Genomic DNA, 16,950 nt, shown 5'->3' on the forward strand with positions numbered 1-16,950 from the left:
TGCAACCCGGACAGCGCTACGCCCACCTCCCCATTGTCCGAGTTGCAGCAAGTGAAGTGCCACGTGCGGCAGGGAAAACGAGGCTTCTTTGCCAGCCTCCCAGCTGGCAAAACAGAAATTTTTGCCAATTGGAAGGTACGTATGGGTGTGTGAGAGGGGGGGGAGAGTGAGAAAGAAAGAGTAAGAGAGAAAGGAAGGAAGGGAGAGAGAGAGACAAAGATAGAAAGAGAAAGAAAGAACGTTGGAGAGAGAGAGACACAAGAAAGGAAGGAGGGAAAGAAAGAAAGGAAGGAAAGAAGGAAGGAAAGAAAGAGGGAGAGAGAGACACAAAAAAGAAAGGAAGAAGGAAGGAAGGAAGAAAAAGAAAGAAAGAAAGATAGAAAGAAAAAGGAAGAGAACTTATGATCACAATTGAGCCCAAAGTTTTGGTTGCTAAGCAAGAGCATTGTTAAATGAGTTTCATCCATGAGTTTTTACAATCTCCTTTCCAATCCCAGTAAGGGTATGGCTAGCTGATGAGAGCTAATTAGCTCAAAATAGATCTATCCTAGTCTCCCTTTATTTATTTATCAGTACAATTACAACACACACACACACACACACATATATATATATATATGAATGTTACGTACAAAACCTTAGATTCTCTTTAATGTTCTTCATCTCTTACAGCAACAGGAATACAAAGAAAATGAAAGGCTACGCGCTTAGGATCATCCTGAAAATTGCAAAGCTACATCTAGAATCTTACATACTAGAAACAGTGTAAGTTAGACAGCTCAAAAATGTCCTGAGTGCTGTTGTACCACGTGTCTAAAAACCACAAACACAGAAGTGTACATCGTCAAGGCCCCTGGGAATCCACAGGTATTAGGTTTCAGCACTACATTCACAACCTCACATTACTCGGCTGGATACGGGAATATGCTCCCAAAACTCATCAACAAGAATAGAAATTGGCAAGACAGCATCAGAGACAAGCTTCGGATGCCATTTCAAGATCTACTTACATGCCCTTGCTTTGTTACATGAGAAATCCTCCTTTTTTGTCCAGGAAAGAGTGTGGTTAAACTGTCTTCTGTCAACTTTTCTTCACTCCCTTCCTCTTTTGATACCTAAAGAGAAGGAGAGAGGGAGAAAAAAGTAAATTTCCAAAGTAGTAATAGATTTGATATTTGTGCATCTTTCAAAATAACAAAATCACAAAACTCATTTTGAAAAGCAGAATAGGGTCAGCGCAGCCTGTAACAGCTTAGTTCTGGGAAGGGGGGAGATATTCTCATTCTCACAGAGTAAAGAAGAGGAAACAATCTCTTACATTCTTTGATAACCACCTTCCAGATATATTGAGATTGAAACGGGAAGGGACTTCTGCAGCTGCTGTGAACACATCTGGACGACTGATAAAAATTTATTGCTGAATTGGCTACAGTAATTTTGCAGACAAGCAAATAACTTTATTCGGTCTTGCCTTGCACCTTATGGACCTGTAACCTCTAAAACCAAGAAACTGCACATTTTTTAAAAGAATTGTTACTGTAAGATAGCAATTTTTAAAAGGAGGATACTTTTTAAAAACAATTCATGTTTGGCCCACTGTATTTGAATATGTACTGTACGTAATTGACACATCCATAATTTCACCAATACAGGTACCGTGTTTCCCTGAAAATAAGACAGCGTCTTATTTTCTTTTGCCCCCCCCCCCCCAAAAAATAAGCGCTTGGTCGCATTTTTGAGGTGCAGGAGGCGGTGACGTGATCACTCATGGCTGCTGCTATGTTGCAATATTTTGGGGGAGGGCTTATTTTCAGGGATGGGCTTATTTTAGCGCATGCGTTCAAAAGGCCAATTGGGCTTATTGTCTGTGGAGGTCTTATTTTCGGGGAAACAGGGTACTTCTCAACTTATGACCATAGTTGAGCCCAAAATTTCCATTGTTAAGCGAGACATTTGTTAAGTGTTGCCCCATTTAACAACCGATCTTGCCACAGTTGTTAAGTGAATCACTGCAGTTGTTACGTTAGCAGCTGCCGTTGTAAAGTGAATCTGGCTCGCCCACTGACTTCGCAAAAAGGTGATTCCATGATTCTGGGAGACCGCAACTATCATAAATATGCCAAGTGTCTGAATTCAGATCACATCAACATGGGGATGCTGCAAAATGGTCATGTCACTTTTTTCAGTACCACTGTTAACTTCAAGTGTTCACTAAACGAAATGGTTGTAAATTGAGGATTACCTGTATCACACAATGGAAGAGATTACAGAAGCCACACAAACTCAGGAAATGACTTCCCTAGGTCAGTGATGGCGAACCTATGGCACGCGTGCCACAAGTGGCACGCTGAGCCATGTGTCAGGGCACGCGAGACGCTGCCCTGTCAGCTGGCCAGCACGCATGCGCGCGCTGTCCGGCTGAGTTCACTTTTTTAAAAGCTATTTTTCGCCTTCCCCAGGCTCCAGAGGCTTTATAGGAGCCTGGGGAGGGTGAAAAGAGCCTCCCCCCCCCAGAGGCTTCTGGGACTGTCCGGAGGCTTCCCTGAAGCCTTCAGAATGCTTAAAACTACCCTCCGAGCAAACCGGAAGTCCAGTTTGCTCGGAGGGTGGTTTTAAGCGTTCCAAAGGCTTTAGGGAAGCCTCCAGACAGTCCCTGAAGCCTCCGGAGGGCCTCTGGAGCTTGTGGAGGGCGAAAAAAGCATGCAAAAATGGGGGGGTTGCGCGTTGTGCGCGCATGCGCACTGGGGGAGTCGCGCGTTGCATTATAGGTGCGGCACACCCGCACACGACCCCCCTGTGCTCCCCCCACTTGTGGCACGCGAGCCAAAAAAGGTTTGCCATCGCTGCCCTAGGTGGTTCAACAGTCTGGCCCCGTTTTTATTCTGACTGGCAGTGATTTCCCAGAACCTCCAGCAGAGAAAGGCCCTGCCCCAACAACGGCTAATTAGACCTTTTCAAACATGCTGTGATCTGAATCTAAGTCTTTCCACAAGAAACATGAAGTTCTCTACCGTCTGAGCTACAGGCTTTTCCAGGAAAGAAAACAGTGAAGACACTCTATTGCTTGAGGCAACAGGCTTTCCTCACTCAATATCTTCCTCTAGAATTACGCAGTGAAAATATACGTAAGTCCTAAAGCATGAGGTCTATTAGGGCATCGGGTAGTAAAACTGCTCCAAATCCTTAAGCAATTCCTAGACTCTTTGAAAATGTATCTTTAATTCAGTCAATATCCTGCTTACTGCAACTGACTTTGCAAGCCAAGGGCCAACCATCCTTGAAATACTAAGGTGCTTTATGACCCAATTTCTACTGTTTTTGTTGTAGAGGTTATACAAAGGTTATGGACAGACATGCGCAGCAAACTGCCATGTCTTAGTAACCGATTATCTCAACTGTTTATGAGCTCACCTAATTAGCAGAACCAGGCAGTACCATGGAGTTAAATGAGATTCAACCCTAGTTGGGATGGTCTTAGGGATTGACAAGGAGAGTGTACTAATAAGATGCTGTTGCTGCCTATGCTCTTGCTTTGCTTGTTGAAACTGTATAAAAGCCAAATAAACTCTGCGTAAGGCGGGCAGACATTTTGGACACCTGCTGTGATGGATTTCTGAGATCAACATTTTGTATATTAAATATATATTTCTGTATATTTCGATTCCTTTAATGACAGCTTTGGCTACCTTTTTTACCCCTGTGGTAACCTAGAACACATTACTCCCGGAAAATGCAAACTCACAGAATGAATGGAATGGAAAAGGTCTTGATCATCACCTAGTCTAAAGAAACTACCATCCCTCATAGTGTTCTAAAGTTAGTCCTCGACTTACGAGCACAATTGAGCCCAAATTTTCTACTGTTCAGTGGGACATTTGTTAAGTGAGTTTTGCCTCATTTTACGACCTTTCTCGCCACAATTGTTAATTGAATCAATGCAGCTGTTAAGTTAGTAATACGGTTATTAAGCGAATCTGGCTTCCCCATTGACTTTGCTTGTCTGAAGGTTTCAAAAGGTGATCACGTGACCCCAGGACATTGCAACCGTCATACGAGTCAGTTGCCAAGTAATGAATTTTGATCACGTGACCATGGGAATGCTGCAATGGTCATCAGTGTGAAAATTGGTCATAAGTCACATTTTTCAGTGCCCTTGTAACTTCGAAAGATCACTAAATGAATTGATGTCAGTTGAGGACTATAAATAGAATAGAATAACAGAGTTGGAAGGGACCTTGGAGGACTTCTAGTCTAACCCCCTGCCTAGGCAGGAAACCCTACACCACTTCAGACAAATGGTTATCCAACATCATCTTAAAAACGTCCAGTGTTGGAGCATTCACAACTTCTGGAGGCAAATTGTCCACTGATTACCGTATTTTTCAGAGTATAAGGTGCACTGGAGTATAAGACGCACCAAGGTTTTGAAGAGACAATTTTTTTAAAAAAAGTAGGTAGGTAGATAGAGGGATAGAGAGGGAGAGAAAGAGAGAGAAATACAGTAGGTAGGTAGGGAGAGAGAGAGAGAGAGAGCAGTTAAGTATGTAGGTAGGTAGGGAGATAAAAGGATAGAGAGAGAGAAATAGAGAGAGAGAGAGAAATACAGTAGGTAGGGAGAGAGAGAGAACAGTTAAGTAAGTAGGTAGATAAAAGGATAGAAAGAAATATATATATAGAGAGAGAAATACAGTAGGCAGGTAGGGAGAGAGAGTGTGTAGATAGGTAGAGGGATAGAGAGAGAAATACAGTAGATAGGGATAGAGAGAGAGAGTAGGTAGATAGGTAGATAGAGGGATAGAGAGAGAGAGAGAGTAGATAGGTAGGTAAGTAGAGGGAGAGAGAGGGGGAGAGAGATTTGCACTCTGCAAACCTCCCAAAAACGGCCCGTTTTTGTTTTGTTTTTTAAAAAGGCATGAATAGCCTTGGGGGGGCTTGCAGAATGCTCGGGGGGGCAAAAATGAACAAAAAATAGCCCATTTTTCGCAAAAATGGGCCCGTTTTTTTGTCAAAAAAAAATGCATGCATAGCCTTATGGAGGCTTATAGAGTGCTGCCAGGGGCTGGGAGGCAAAAAGGCCCATTTATTTCTCATTTCTGTCCTCCCCAGCCCCCAGGAGCTCTCTGAAAGCCTCCTTAAGGATATGCACGACCATTTTGGTGAAGGGACGGGGCTTCTGGAGGCAAAAAAATGCTGTATTCAGTGTATAAGATGCACACAGATTTTAAGCCTCTTTTTTGAGGAAAAAAAGTGCATCTTATATTCTGAAAAATATGGTAATTGCTCTAACTGTCAGGAAATTTCTCCTTAGTACTAGGTTGCTTCTTTCCTTGATTAGTTTCCACCCATTGCTTCTTGTCCTGCTCTCAGGTGCTTTGGAGAATAGTTTGACTCCCTCTTCTTTGTGGCAACCCCTGAGATATTGGAACAATGCTATCCTGTCTCCCCTAGTCCTTCTTTCTCTTAAGCTAAACATACCCAGTTCCTGCAACTGTTCTTCATATGTTTTAGCCTACAGTCCCCTAATCATCTTTGTTGCTCTTCTCTGCAAACTTTCTAGAGTCTCCACATCTTTTCTACACCGTGGCGACCAAAACTCAATGCAGTATTCCAAGTGTGGCCTTACCAAGGCATTATAAAGTGGTATTAACACTTCACATGATCTTGATTCTACCTGTAGTTGTTCCTTTCATAACACACTCAATATGTCCGATCATTTTATTTTAAGTAAATCTTCTTAAAACTCAAGGGTAGGCACAGGGACATCCCGTTCAGAAATTATTCGATCAAGAGAGGTATGTTTTTAATTAAACAGGTTGCGGAGCCTGTTAACTCGTCAGCCCATCCCAACATTCTTAGCACTTTACCTGTTTTCCCAGTCTGCCTTTGTCTTCTGTTTTGACATCAGTGGATTCATTAAAAATCCGAAGGCACTCTTCCATTGGGTCAGACTCAAAGTCCAAATCGTTCTCTAGGCGAGAATAATCAACCTCATCGTCAGAGGAGGAGGAGGAGGAGGAAGCAGCAGGAGCCTGGGAGAACTTACGTTTCTTAACATTTGCCCTCCCATTGTCGTAGGGCAAAGTGAAGTCAGCATCCTCTCTGACTGAGTCCGAACTTACATCAGGGAACAGAAGAAGAGGCTGGCCCACCAGCTCCTCCTCTCCACTCTCATCCCCAAAGAGATCCACATGGCTCAGGGACCGCTGTTTAATCTTGTGCTTGGCCTCCGAATTCTCCTTGGCCTGGGAGTTGGTCGAGGTTTCCTTAGACCTTTTCAAGGCTGGTTGCTTGTCTTTTCTCTTATTCTGTTCAGTTCCACTAGGGATTTGGGGCTTCCTTTTCAACTCTACAGGCTGGAACTTGCTCTCTTTCCTACTAGTCCCTGATTTTTCAGTAGCAGCATCTTTGCCAACATCTTTGTTCTTGCCAGAGTTCTCCTCCTTAATGCCAGGTGTGATCCCAGATTTGGGCTTATGGAGCTTCAGTGCCTGCCTATCAGCGTGGGACTTGCTTGGTTTCTCCTTACTCCTTTCCCCATTTTTGTGCTGTGCCTTCACACCCGTCTTCTCCTTGTCTCCTATTTTAACTTGATTTTTCTTCGCCTGCTTACTCTTGTGGTCATCCTCCTTTTTCTTTCTCAACTTATCCTTTGAGGCCACTTTGTTCTTTTCCTTGGCTTTCGCATCTCGGTTAGAAGGCACTTTGACCAACTTGGCATTTTTCTCCACTAAATCTTTGACAGCGTCTCTCTGCGGGCTCTCGATGTCCCCCATGTCATACTGCACAGCAGTCTCTTTCATTTGCCGGGAACTGGTATCTATTGGTGGGGCTCCCTTTTCTTTGGCTGGGCCCAATTTGCTTTCTGAGCCTCCTTTAGATTTAAGGGGGATGGCAGAAGCTTCGCGGCATTCATCCTCCGAGTCAGAGAACCGGGCAATGGGCTCATCGTTGCTAGTTTCGTCACAATATTTCTTGAATGAAGGAGAATAGGCGTCCTCGCGATCAACTTCCCTCTTCCGCTTGGTCCCCTTCTGTTCTTTAGCTTTGCTCAACAGCCTGGCAGAATAATTTGAAAGAGGATCATATTCTAAATCTGTCGAAGGCTTGGAGTTGTCGATTATGTATTTGCTATTGACAGCAGGGCTGCTGTATTTCTTCGGCTGAGTGACCACAGTGGGAACATATTCCAGGGAGCTGCCTTTGCATTTCGTGTTGTTGAAGGAGTCCAAAGTATATTTGCTGGACTGACTAGAAGCAACCACTGCAAGAGGAGTAGGGTTGTAGTCATTACCACTGTTTGCATTGTAACTACCTGGGTTATACTCCAGAGAACTGAAAGGGTTGGATGTTGTTAATCCAGCAGCCTTAGAAGCAAGTAAAGGAGGTTCAGAGGAGCCGTACTCTTTAGTTGTCTCCAGCAGCTCTTCGTACTTCTTTTGCTCACGTTCAACTTCATTCTTGGCAGCTTCAATTGCCTTGTCAAACAGCTCAAGCTCCAGAATTCCAGAAGCTGATGAAACGATATTTTCCAAAGTGCCATTGCTGTCTTGTGCCACAGGTTTGGGAAGTTCTGGGTTGTAGGGGTCATAACCACACCCTGGAAAAGGAAGGAAAACGAGAATATGAGTATCAACCATTCTCAGAACACCCATCAAATCCCAATTATAAAAATTCATTTGATTATAAAAGATGAGAAGGCAAGGAACCAACTCCCACATGGCCCTCAGAACGGTCTGCATCAGCAATCGTTCCTGTTATACCATCCAAAGTCACTACATAAAAGTATGGCCGAAGAGACGTCTGTGTTTTCTCTCTCTTTTCTTTAGACTTGGGACACAAATCCCTGCTGTAACATGAATATGCTGGAATTTCTTATCTAAATTTGAAGTCGCTTCAAATTTAGTCGCTTCAACAGTGAGGTGGGTGGTACATAAATTTTATAAATAAACAACTTTCCAGATCTTTCCTCCTATCTAAAATGGAAAACGTGCCCCTTCAACACCCCACATAGAGGACACCTATCCATGACAAAGTATTACCTTTCTGGTCTCAAGCAAAGAACTTCAGATAGATTAGTACTGTCTAGTATTTCACATTGGCTTGTAAAAATAATGGAGATTTTTCAATTGCTTGGTCCTGAAGAAAGTGAGGAATTTTAACTAGGTATACCTTGTTTCGGACAGGATAGGGAGTAAATCTCAGCTAATTGGATTATCATGTTCCTATGGGAGTTATCCTAATACTAACATATCGTATTTTTCAGAGTATAAGACGCATCTTTTTCCCCCAAAAAAGAGGATGAAAATCTGGGTGCGTCTTATACACTGAATACAGCATTTTTGGCCTCCCGAAACCCAAAAATGAGTAAAAAACTGGACTTTTTGCTCGTTTCCCCCCCCCCAGCCCCCAGGAGCACTCTACAAGCCTCCCAAAGGCTATGCATGCCCTTTTTGGGGGGCAAAAAACGGGGCCATTTTTGCAAAGAATGGACCGGTTTTTGCTCATTTTTGGCCCCTCCAGCCCTGAGGAGCACTCTATAAGCCTCCTAAAGGCTATGCATGCCCTTTTTTTGGCAAAAAAAAAAAAAAACGGGCTATTTTTTGCTTGTTTTTGCCCCCTCCCCCTCCCCCCCCCCCACCAGGAGCATTTTGCAGGCCTCTCAAACTCTCTGCATGCCCCGTTTTCCACAAAAAATGAGTCATATAGAGGGTTGGGAGGTCTACAGAATGCACTTTTTTTTAATTTACCTTTTTAAAATCTTGCTGTGTCTTATACAGCAAAGCATATGGTAACTAACAGTGATAGAAGATAAATCTATTATGGAGAAACTAGTCCTCCAAATATTAACAGGAGAACTGCACTCAAAAGCAACACATGAATTAGCACACACCAATAATGAGACTGTGGTCCAAAATGAGAGAGAAAACCACAGGACTGTTGCAAGAAAGGTGAAGGAACCTTAGCCAACAAAAAACAGTCAGCAGATAAGAACTGCAGAGGCATATTTCATTTGGAGCACAAACTAAAAGGAGACACACATAAGCCATTTTCACTTCCAGTTCATGGTGAACGAGTGTCATTAACTTTTTTTTTTAAAGGAGAAATGTGCTTTTAATTTCTAACTGAGTACCCGATGTGGGAGAAATATAGGAGAGTTCTACCATCTCTTTCATTCCATATTTCTGCTTGATAATTCCAACATTTTATCGTAGAAAGAAAAACGAAGATTCACACAGTGCAGGCGAGTTCTGAACTGAGGTTTAGGGAGGCTGCTTTGAAATAACAACAATATCCTTTATTGTCATTGTACATATATACAATGAAATTGGTGTAGCCTATACTGGTGCAATCCATATCAAAAATACAAAACAACATGGATAACATAGAAAATGGTCCTTATACAAGTAATTAGGGAGAAAACAGCCATATGTTTCCATGTATGCATGGAGTGGTTGTAGTTGCATTTAGGAGTCTGACAGCCCATGTGTCAGGGTTCCAAGTAACACCCCCAACGAAAGAAGACTCCGAGGTTTGAGTTTCCTCAAAGTTCCATTTTATTAGAGATTTCATATTGGCACATCTGGGAAAACCCGAATCTGAAAGCTTCCCGTTTCCCCCACCCAAAGGAAAGTCCAAGCCCCTGCCCAGCACCCACATGTCCATCACATGGTCCAATCAGGCACCGTCCCAACTGGAGATTCCTCCCAGTCACACCACTGGGTGTCCTTGACTCTCTGAGGTGCAGGGCAAGATGTCCTTGACTCTCTGAGAAAGGAATGCTATTTTGACTATATCTACCCCACTCCATATAATCCCCCCTCCCAATTTCCCACAGCATTAAATGTGGCAGTCCTGAGGGCCCAATGCAAAAGATGGCTTCCAGGCCTGACACCAAGCTGCTATTAAACCTGTTTGTCTGGCTGGCTATATCTAGGTCTTCTGCCCGATGGTAAAAGTGAGAAGAGACACTGGTCAGAATGTGAATCATCCCTAAGTATCATCCTTACTCTGCTGAAACGACGAGACCTGGCGGTGTCATTCAGTGGTGTTAGGGTGCAACCAATGGTTTCTTGTGCCGAGTTAATCACTCTCTGTAGGGCCTTCCTGTCCGCAGCTTTTGAACCAGGGTACCATACTGTTATGCAGGAGTTAAAGGGGGTTTCATAAACATTCATGGAGAAAGTTCACCTAGCAGCCATTAGCCACGATAGTTTGGAAGCCTCACTATCATCTCAGACCCTCCTCCTTAGCCACATATGCAAAAAGAGAAAAGATAAGACTTGGAAGAAAGTTGCACAACGCCTACTGATACATACTACCACTATATGAGCACTGTTGCTACAGTCGTTTAAAAACGTTCAGAACTCCAGGAGTCAGGAACAAATGTTGTGAGAAAGGAACAGCTTAGCAATAGGAACTGAGCCCCCATCTCATCTAAGTAATGTCTTTGGAGATATCAGCAAAGACTCCTCAGAAGAAGCTGAAATAGGGCACCTATTACAAGAAAAGTTTTAGGGGAAAAACTATTGCTTAAAAAAAGCTGTCTCCAACTCCTTTTTTGTAAACAGCTTCTTGTTTGTCACTTTTTCTTCCCCTCTTGAAAACTAAAGATAAGACCACTGTAGATAAAGGAGTGGTTTATCCAAACCACCCCATGTGGAAATGTACCTCCACACCCAAGAGTACAATCTTCTTCTACTTTTCACTCCATACCACATTTATGAATAAATCTACAAGTGGAAGCTATCCAAACTTCAAAACTTAAATATGCCTGAAATGTTGTTTTGAGCAGGTCTACAAAGCATTTGCGAGAGCCAGTTTAAATGGTTAAGGTACCAGGTTAGAAGCCAGGAGACTGTGAGTTCTAGTCCTGCTTTAGGCATGAAGCCAGCTGGGTGACCTTGTGCAGATCACTATCTCTCAGCCCTGGGAAGAAGACAATGGCAAACACCTTCCCCAGGAAAACTGCACGGCCTTTTTCAGGCAGTCGGCAGGAGTCAAAAACAGACTGAAATGCACACAGAAATACATTTATTGCTACCTAGTGCTCTGTAGCACCTCAGGAAGATTTTACTGAAACTACAACTCAAAAATTATTCTAGAAACCCTTGCAAGTTTCATTCCTCCAAAATCTGCATTTAAATGCATAGCAAGGGTTTGAATCTTTCTTGAACATCTGCAGTTCAAAAATTAACATGTCTATAATTAGTAAGGAAAGACTTTTATAGGCACAGTTGGTCAAATCAGCTCCCAAACCCCACAAAAGGGTTATTTTAGTAGCCTTTAAAAATAATAATCACCATCATTTCTTAAACAGTTAAAAGTTTCAGATTAACAAGTTTTGTAAAAGTTAATTTTCTGTCTGAATTTCTGAAAAATTGCCATCACTGACAGTAGATCAAATCTATAAGAATGTTAGACTTCATATAAGGACGTTTTTCATGTTCCTAAAGTTAGTCACTGTCATCGGGAAAAGTTCAGGAAAATAATACTATCTGTACAAATGTCACCTTAAATTCTGGATACGTTCATTGAATAAATACCTACCAAAGATTTTAAGCTTACGAGGAAGTGTACAAGAGCCAAAATGCATAAGCATTTCATAACTCAGATCCTTTCCTACCATACCATATTCTTGTTCATGTAACATTTTAACCACAATCTTAATGTAATTTCAATTGCTCAGACAATAAACACTGTTCTGCTATTAAAAGCTGAAAGGGGAAGACGTAAAAATGTAGGTAATATTTTATCTTCTACCTAACACTGCCTACAACTACCCTGTTTCCCTGAAAATAAGACCTCCCCGGATAATAAGCCCAATCAGGCTTTTGAGCGCATGTGCTAAAATAATTCCTCCCCCGAAAATAAGCCCTCCCTGAAAATATTGCAACACAGCAGCAGCCATGAGGTGACCACGCTCGCTGCCTCCTGCACCTCAAAAATAATAAGACCTCCCCAAAAATAAGGCCAAACACTTATTTGGGGGGTCAAAAGAAAATAAGATCCTGTCTTATTTTCAGGGAAACACAGTAGATGATGCTATTTAATTGATTTCTAAACTTTTTCTAGTCAATGTTTTAGTATATAAATCAAGAATGACTTAAAAGAAAATTCGTTAACCAATGTTTTGGACAAAGAAGAGCTAAATAGCCCACTAATGTATAAAACTAAGCAGCTCTTTGGTAAGTTTCAATGGTACTACCAGTATGTAAAAAGACTGCCACAACGTTATTTCTTGCTGACATAACAAAGGCAAAATAATCACTGGACAAAAGTTTTCTTTTCTCTTTTTACCTGGGCTCTCGTGCACAGACAGACAATGGAGGTACTTGTTCATACTTTCATCCAAAGCTCTCTTTGCCTTTTAAATGTCTTCTTTGCACTCTACAGCCACCCTGACACACCAAGCTATCAAAACACGTCCTACTGTACAACTGCCAACTCTTGGACAGCAAAGATTGTTCAGGGCTGCAGGATAGCAGACAGGAAACTTGTTAGTCCCACCTTCACATACACTGCTCTTAAAGAGGTACTTCCCTCTTAAACGGCCCCAGTGTTTTTTGTTTTTTTTTAAATAGCTCACATTCACAACAAGCACCACACATACACCAAATCTCCAAACGTACGGTAGATAAATTTCCACATTATAAATTACTTGACGTTGCATCCGATTCATAACGCAGCAACCATATGTTTCCTAGCACCTGCTATCACAAGCACATTACACCTTTATGAAAGGCCCTACATTAGATCCTCATAGGCTTATAGAAACAATTTAAAGTGTTGGGTGATTTTAAAAGACCTGTGTGACATTGCACCAAGATACCTACAGAACTGCGTACTTCAACATTGCTCCGGCCAATGCTGCCCTTTCACGACAAACAAATAGCCCCAATTTTCCAGGAAGGGAGTGGACTGAAGATAGAAAGTGCTATTTCTCGATGACATCACCCATTCTTTGAAATACCACCCTCCTTGTTTTCACTTAGGAAAATGCTGAAAACTGAATTCTTCTTAAGTGTGCTTGTGCTTTAAGATGGCATCATGTGTGTTAAATGCATTGAGCTGATTCATTGGGGATAATTAACTGAAGGCGTTTATGCGCTGTTGCTGGCTTATTTGCAGTGTTTTAATTGAGTTTACCATGGTCATTTTATATAGTTTACCATGGGTATTTCTTTTTTAACCACTGAGAGTTATATTTGAATTGCAGCGGCATATAAATGGAATAGCAAGATTCACCGAGTATACCTTGGGTTAGCACGTACGGTATTTATGGATTACCCAATTACTAGAAGGTGACCGCTGTATACATCTTTGGAAAGGGGAAAGCACCAGACATCAGCAGTCAGTCTGATCCTGATACCCGGGACAACTGAAGAATAGATCATAAAGGGATCAATTGGAAATAGAAACCACTCAAATAGCTTCACAAAATGGCTACCAGCTCGATGAAAGTTGAGGAGAAGCAAAAAAGCTGGCCTTTCAAACAATACCAGCTCAACACTGAGATCTTCATCAGTTGAGGCTTTGCTTACTCTGCTGCAGATGCAAAAGGTCCAAAGGATTGTCCCCTAGCAAGGGCTGTCTTGCTTATGATGTCACTGGCTTTGGAAATACAATGATAATAATTTCCACTTCTTTTCCTCAATTCTTATAGCACAATGGAAAACTAGTGGAAAAATCTGTATGCCTAATTTACAATCCAGCCCCAAATTACATATATATATATGGCCTAATATGCAATACAGCCCTGGTTCGATTCCCAGTAAGGGTATGGCTAGCTGATGAGACCTAAATAGGTTGAAATAGATCTATACTAGTCTCCATTTATTTATCAGCACAAATACAACACACACACACACACACACACACAGAGAGAGAGAGAGCAGTTTTTGACCAGACTTTCTGCTATGGCAGCCAAGAAGAAACAGTTTTTAAGAATTATTGATATTGATTCAGAAGTGGTCTCTGGTTGCATTATGCTGATGTGCAAACACATTATTTTATGATAAAGTACCTTTGTGTATGGTATTATATCAGGCATGAGAGACTTCTAATCTGTATATAAAGCTTAAGTTTGGATCAGCCAATAGCTAGCAAGATGATGCCTTGTAAAAGATAGGAATACCTTAAAAATCCATTTTATAAATCGTTTGTTTTTTTAAAAAATACAATTAAAAGATATAAACTAATACAAACTAAGAAAAGAGAAATGTGCAGGAAAAAAAGAAAATAAAAATATATACTAAAGAAAAAGAAAATACATGTATAAAGAAATTACTTCTCCCTTCATCATAACAAGTATAAACAATTTTAGTAACATATCACCTTCTCTTAAAATACAACAAACGAACTCTTCATCCTATATATCCTCTCTTATCTATAAAGAAATCCTTACAACCTCATTGTTCAGTGCTGGTCAGCAAAACCAAAGTTTACCAGAAATAAATAGACCTTTTGTTCTCTTCTGTTCAATTGGATTGATTCTTGGAGACTACCTGGACAAGCCCCTGCAGTTCTCTTGGCAAGGTTATTCAGAAGCAGTCTGCCATTACCTCCTTTCAAGGGCTGAGAGAAAATGAGTGGCCCAAGGTCACCCAGTTGGTATTTGGTCTAAGCGGGGCCTAGAACTAATGGTCTCCCAGTTTCTAGCCTGATGTCAGTTTGGTATGTGCACTACATCAAACTCTCTAGTTTTAATATTTAACCTTGATCAAATATAACTATTTTATATTCTTTCCTTTTACTTTCAACAAACTCGATCTATAATTTTTGCAAATACAGTACTGTCCTAGAATTTGATTTCATTTTTCTTTCTCCCTTTTCACAAAATTCTTCAAACTTTAACAAGTCCCTTTTTAAGTCCAAGAGAGGGGAGTCATCTAGGTTGCTTTTTTGGTTTGTTATTTGTATATCCCTTTTAAGGCATCAGCCATTTTCACTGGTATATTCAATGTAACATTTTTTTCATATCATTCTTGGAGTCTGTCATTTTTAAACACTCTTTCAGCTTAGTCTCAGTCTTGTCCAGTAAAGCTTCTTCCTTTTCTCTAACATTTTTTAAATAAATCTTTGAGGATATAAAGTACTTAATGGGAACGTACAATATCACCAAATATGTTATTTGTTTAGTGACCATTCAAATTTACAGTGGCGCTCAAAAAAGTGGCTTATGACCATTTTCACACTTACAAGTGGTGCAACATCCCCATGGTCACATGACCAAAATCCAGACACTTGGCAACTGGTACCATATCTATTTATGATGTCCTAAAGTCATATGATTACAATTTCTAACCTTCCCAGCTGGTTTTCAACAAGCAAAGTCAATAGGGGAATCCAGATTTAGCTTATAATATACCGCTTCACAGTACTTTACAGCTCTGTGGTTTAAAGAGTCAGTATATTGCCCCTCAACAATCTAGGTTCTCATTTTACCGATCTTGGAATGATGGAAGGCTGAGTCAACCTTGAGCCACTCAGAATCAAACTCCTGGAGTGAGCAGCGACTTAGCCTGCATTACTGCATTCTAATCACTGCGCCACTACAGCTCTTCATTTACTTAACCACAGGATTCACTTAACAACTGAAGTAATTTGCTTACCTACTGTGCCAAAAAATGTTGTAAAATGAAGTGTGACTCACTTAACTATCTTGCTTAGTAACGGAGATTTTGGGCTCAATTGTGGTCATAATTCAAGGATTTTCTGTATAATCTCGCAGGAAGAATCTTATAGCCAGATTGTATCTGTTTAGTTTGGAGGAACAAACATGATATGCACTCTACACTGCCCATACATATTACCTACCAGGTTCTCCTCCCCCCCCTCAATTTAATTTTAAAAACTGTTTAAACTAAAACCAAAGGTGTGGGAATATCTTATCAATTTACCTTCTTGGAAACTGATGTTTGGTAACTGGCCACGCATAGCCCAGCAGTGACTTCATGGAAAAAAACAAGGCTCTGTAGCAGCTATCTAGCAAGCAAGCAAGCTGGCAACTTGTTTTAGAATAGAGCTGGAAGGGACCTTGGAGGTCTTCTAGTCCAGCCCCCTGCTCAAGCAGAACCTATACCATTTCAGATAAGTGACTGCCTAGTCCCGTGATGGCGAACCTTTTCGACACCAAGTGCCCAAACTGGAATGTGCATGTGTGTGCACCGGAGCCCCAGAAACTTGAAGACCAGCTGGTCTTTGGGTTTCCAGCATGTGCATATGCACCAGCCAGCTGATCTTCGCTTGTGCCAGAGCCCCAGAAACCCAAAGAATAGCTTGACGGTGCACACGTGTGCCCTGGCCAACCTGGTCTTTGGGTTTCCAGCACTCCAGCACGCACGAAGATGCATGCGCACACCAGAAACCAAAAGAGCAGTTGGCAACAGAATGCATGCCCGCAGAGGGCTCTGTATGCAGCTTCTGGCACACGTGCCATAGGTTCACCATCACTGATCTAGTCTCTTCTTAAAAACCTCCAGTGATGGAGCACCCAAAATTTCTGAAGGCAAGCTGTTTGACTGGTTAATTGTCCTCACTGTTTCTCCTTAATTCCCGGTTGCTTCTCTCTTTGATTAGTTTCCATCCATTGTTTGTCTTGCTTTCCGGTGCGCTGGAGAATAATTTTACTCCCTCTTCTTTGTGGCAGCCCCTCAAATACTGGAATTAGAGGCTATCACATCGCCCCTAATTCTTCTTTTCTCTAGGCTAGTCCAATTTTCAAAATCTTGCACCTTCACTGGCTTAAAATGAAGCAGGCCAGGGAAGGAGAGTGGCCTTTTTTTTTTTTTTTACTTTTGCCCATCTGCATCAGCAACGCACACAGCCAGAGCTGAACCTTTCCCAGAAATGCAGAGGCTTTAAAATTTAACTCAAATTTAAATTTGTGACCACTTTTCACATTTAACAACTGTAAATTTGTAAAACTCACATGACCACAATCCAGGCACT

The 16,950-nt window shown here is 41.6% G+C and overlaps 1 protein-coding gene across 2 annotated transcripts in view; it reads right to left on the reverse strand.

Moving 5' to 3' along the window:
• The window catches only part of REXO1 (RNA exonuclease 1 homolog), a 48,992-nt gene that overhangs the window by 30,778 nt on the left and 1,264 nt on the right, over nucleotides 1–16,950 (reverse strand). Inside the window, exons 1-3 of one of the 2 annotated variants that reach the window (XM_081958145.1) lie at nucleotides 12,298–12,432; nucleotides 5,865–7,597; nucleotides 1,011–1,115 (exon numbers count right to left, since the gene is read on the reverse strand). In XM_081958145.1, coding sequence (XP_081814271.1) covers nucleotides 1,011–1,115; nucleotides 5,865–7,597; nucleotides 12,298–12,340 — 1,881 coding nt within the window. In that variant the 5' untranslated portion in view covers nucleotides 12,341–12,432. Of the gene's footprint in view, nucleotides 1–1,010; nucleotides 1,116–5,864; nucleotides 7,598–12,297; nucleotides 12,433–16,950 lie in introns of those variants that run through there. The other variant, XM_081958144.1, reaches the window with a different exon arrangement.

Source organism: Natrix helvetica (assembly GCF_964273705.1).
Source record: "Natrix helvetica genome assembly, chromosome: 1".
Classification (NCBI taxonomy): domain Eukaryota; kingdom Metazoa; phylum Chordata; class Lepidosauria; order Squamata; family Natricidae; genus Natrix; species Natrix helvetica.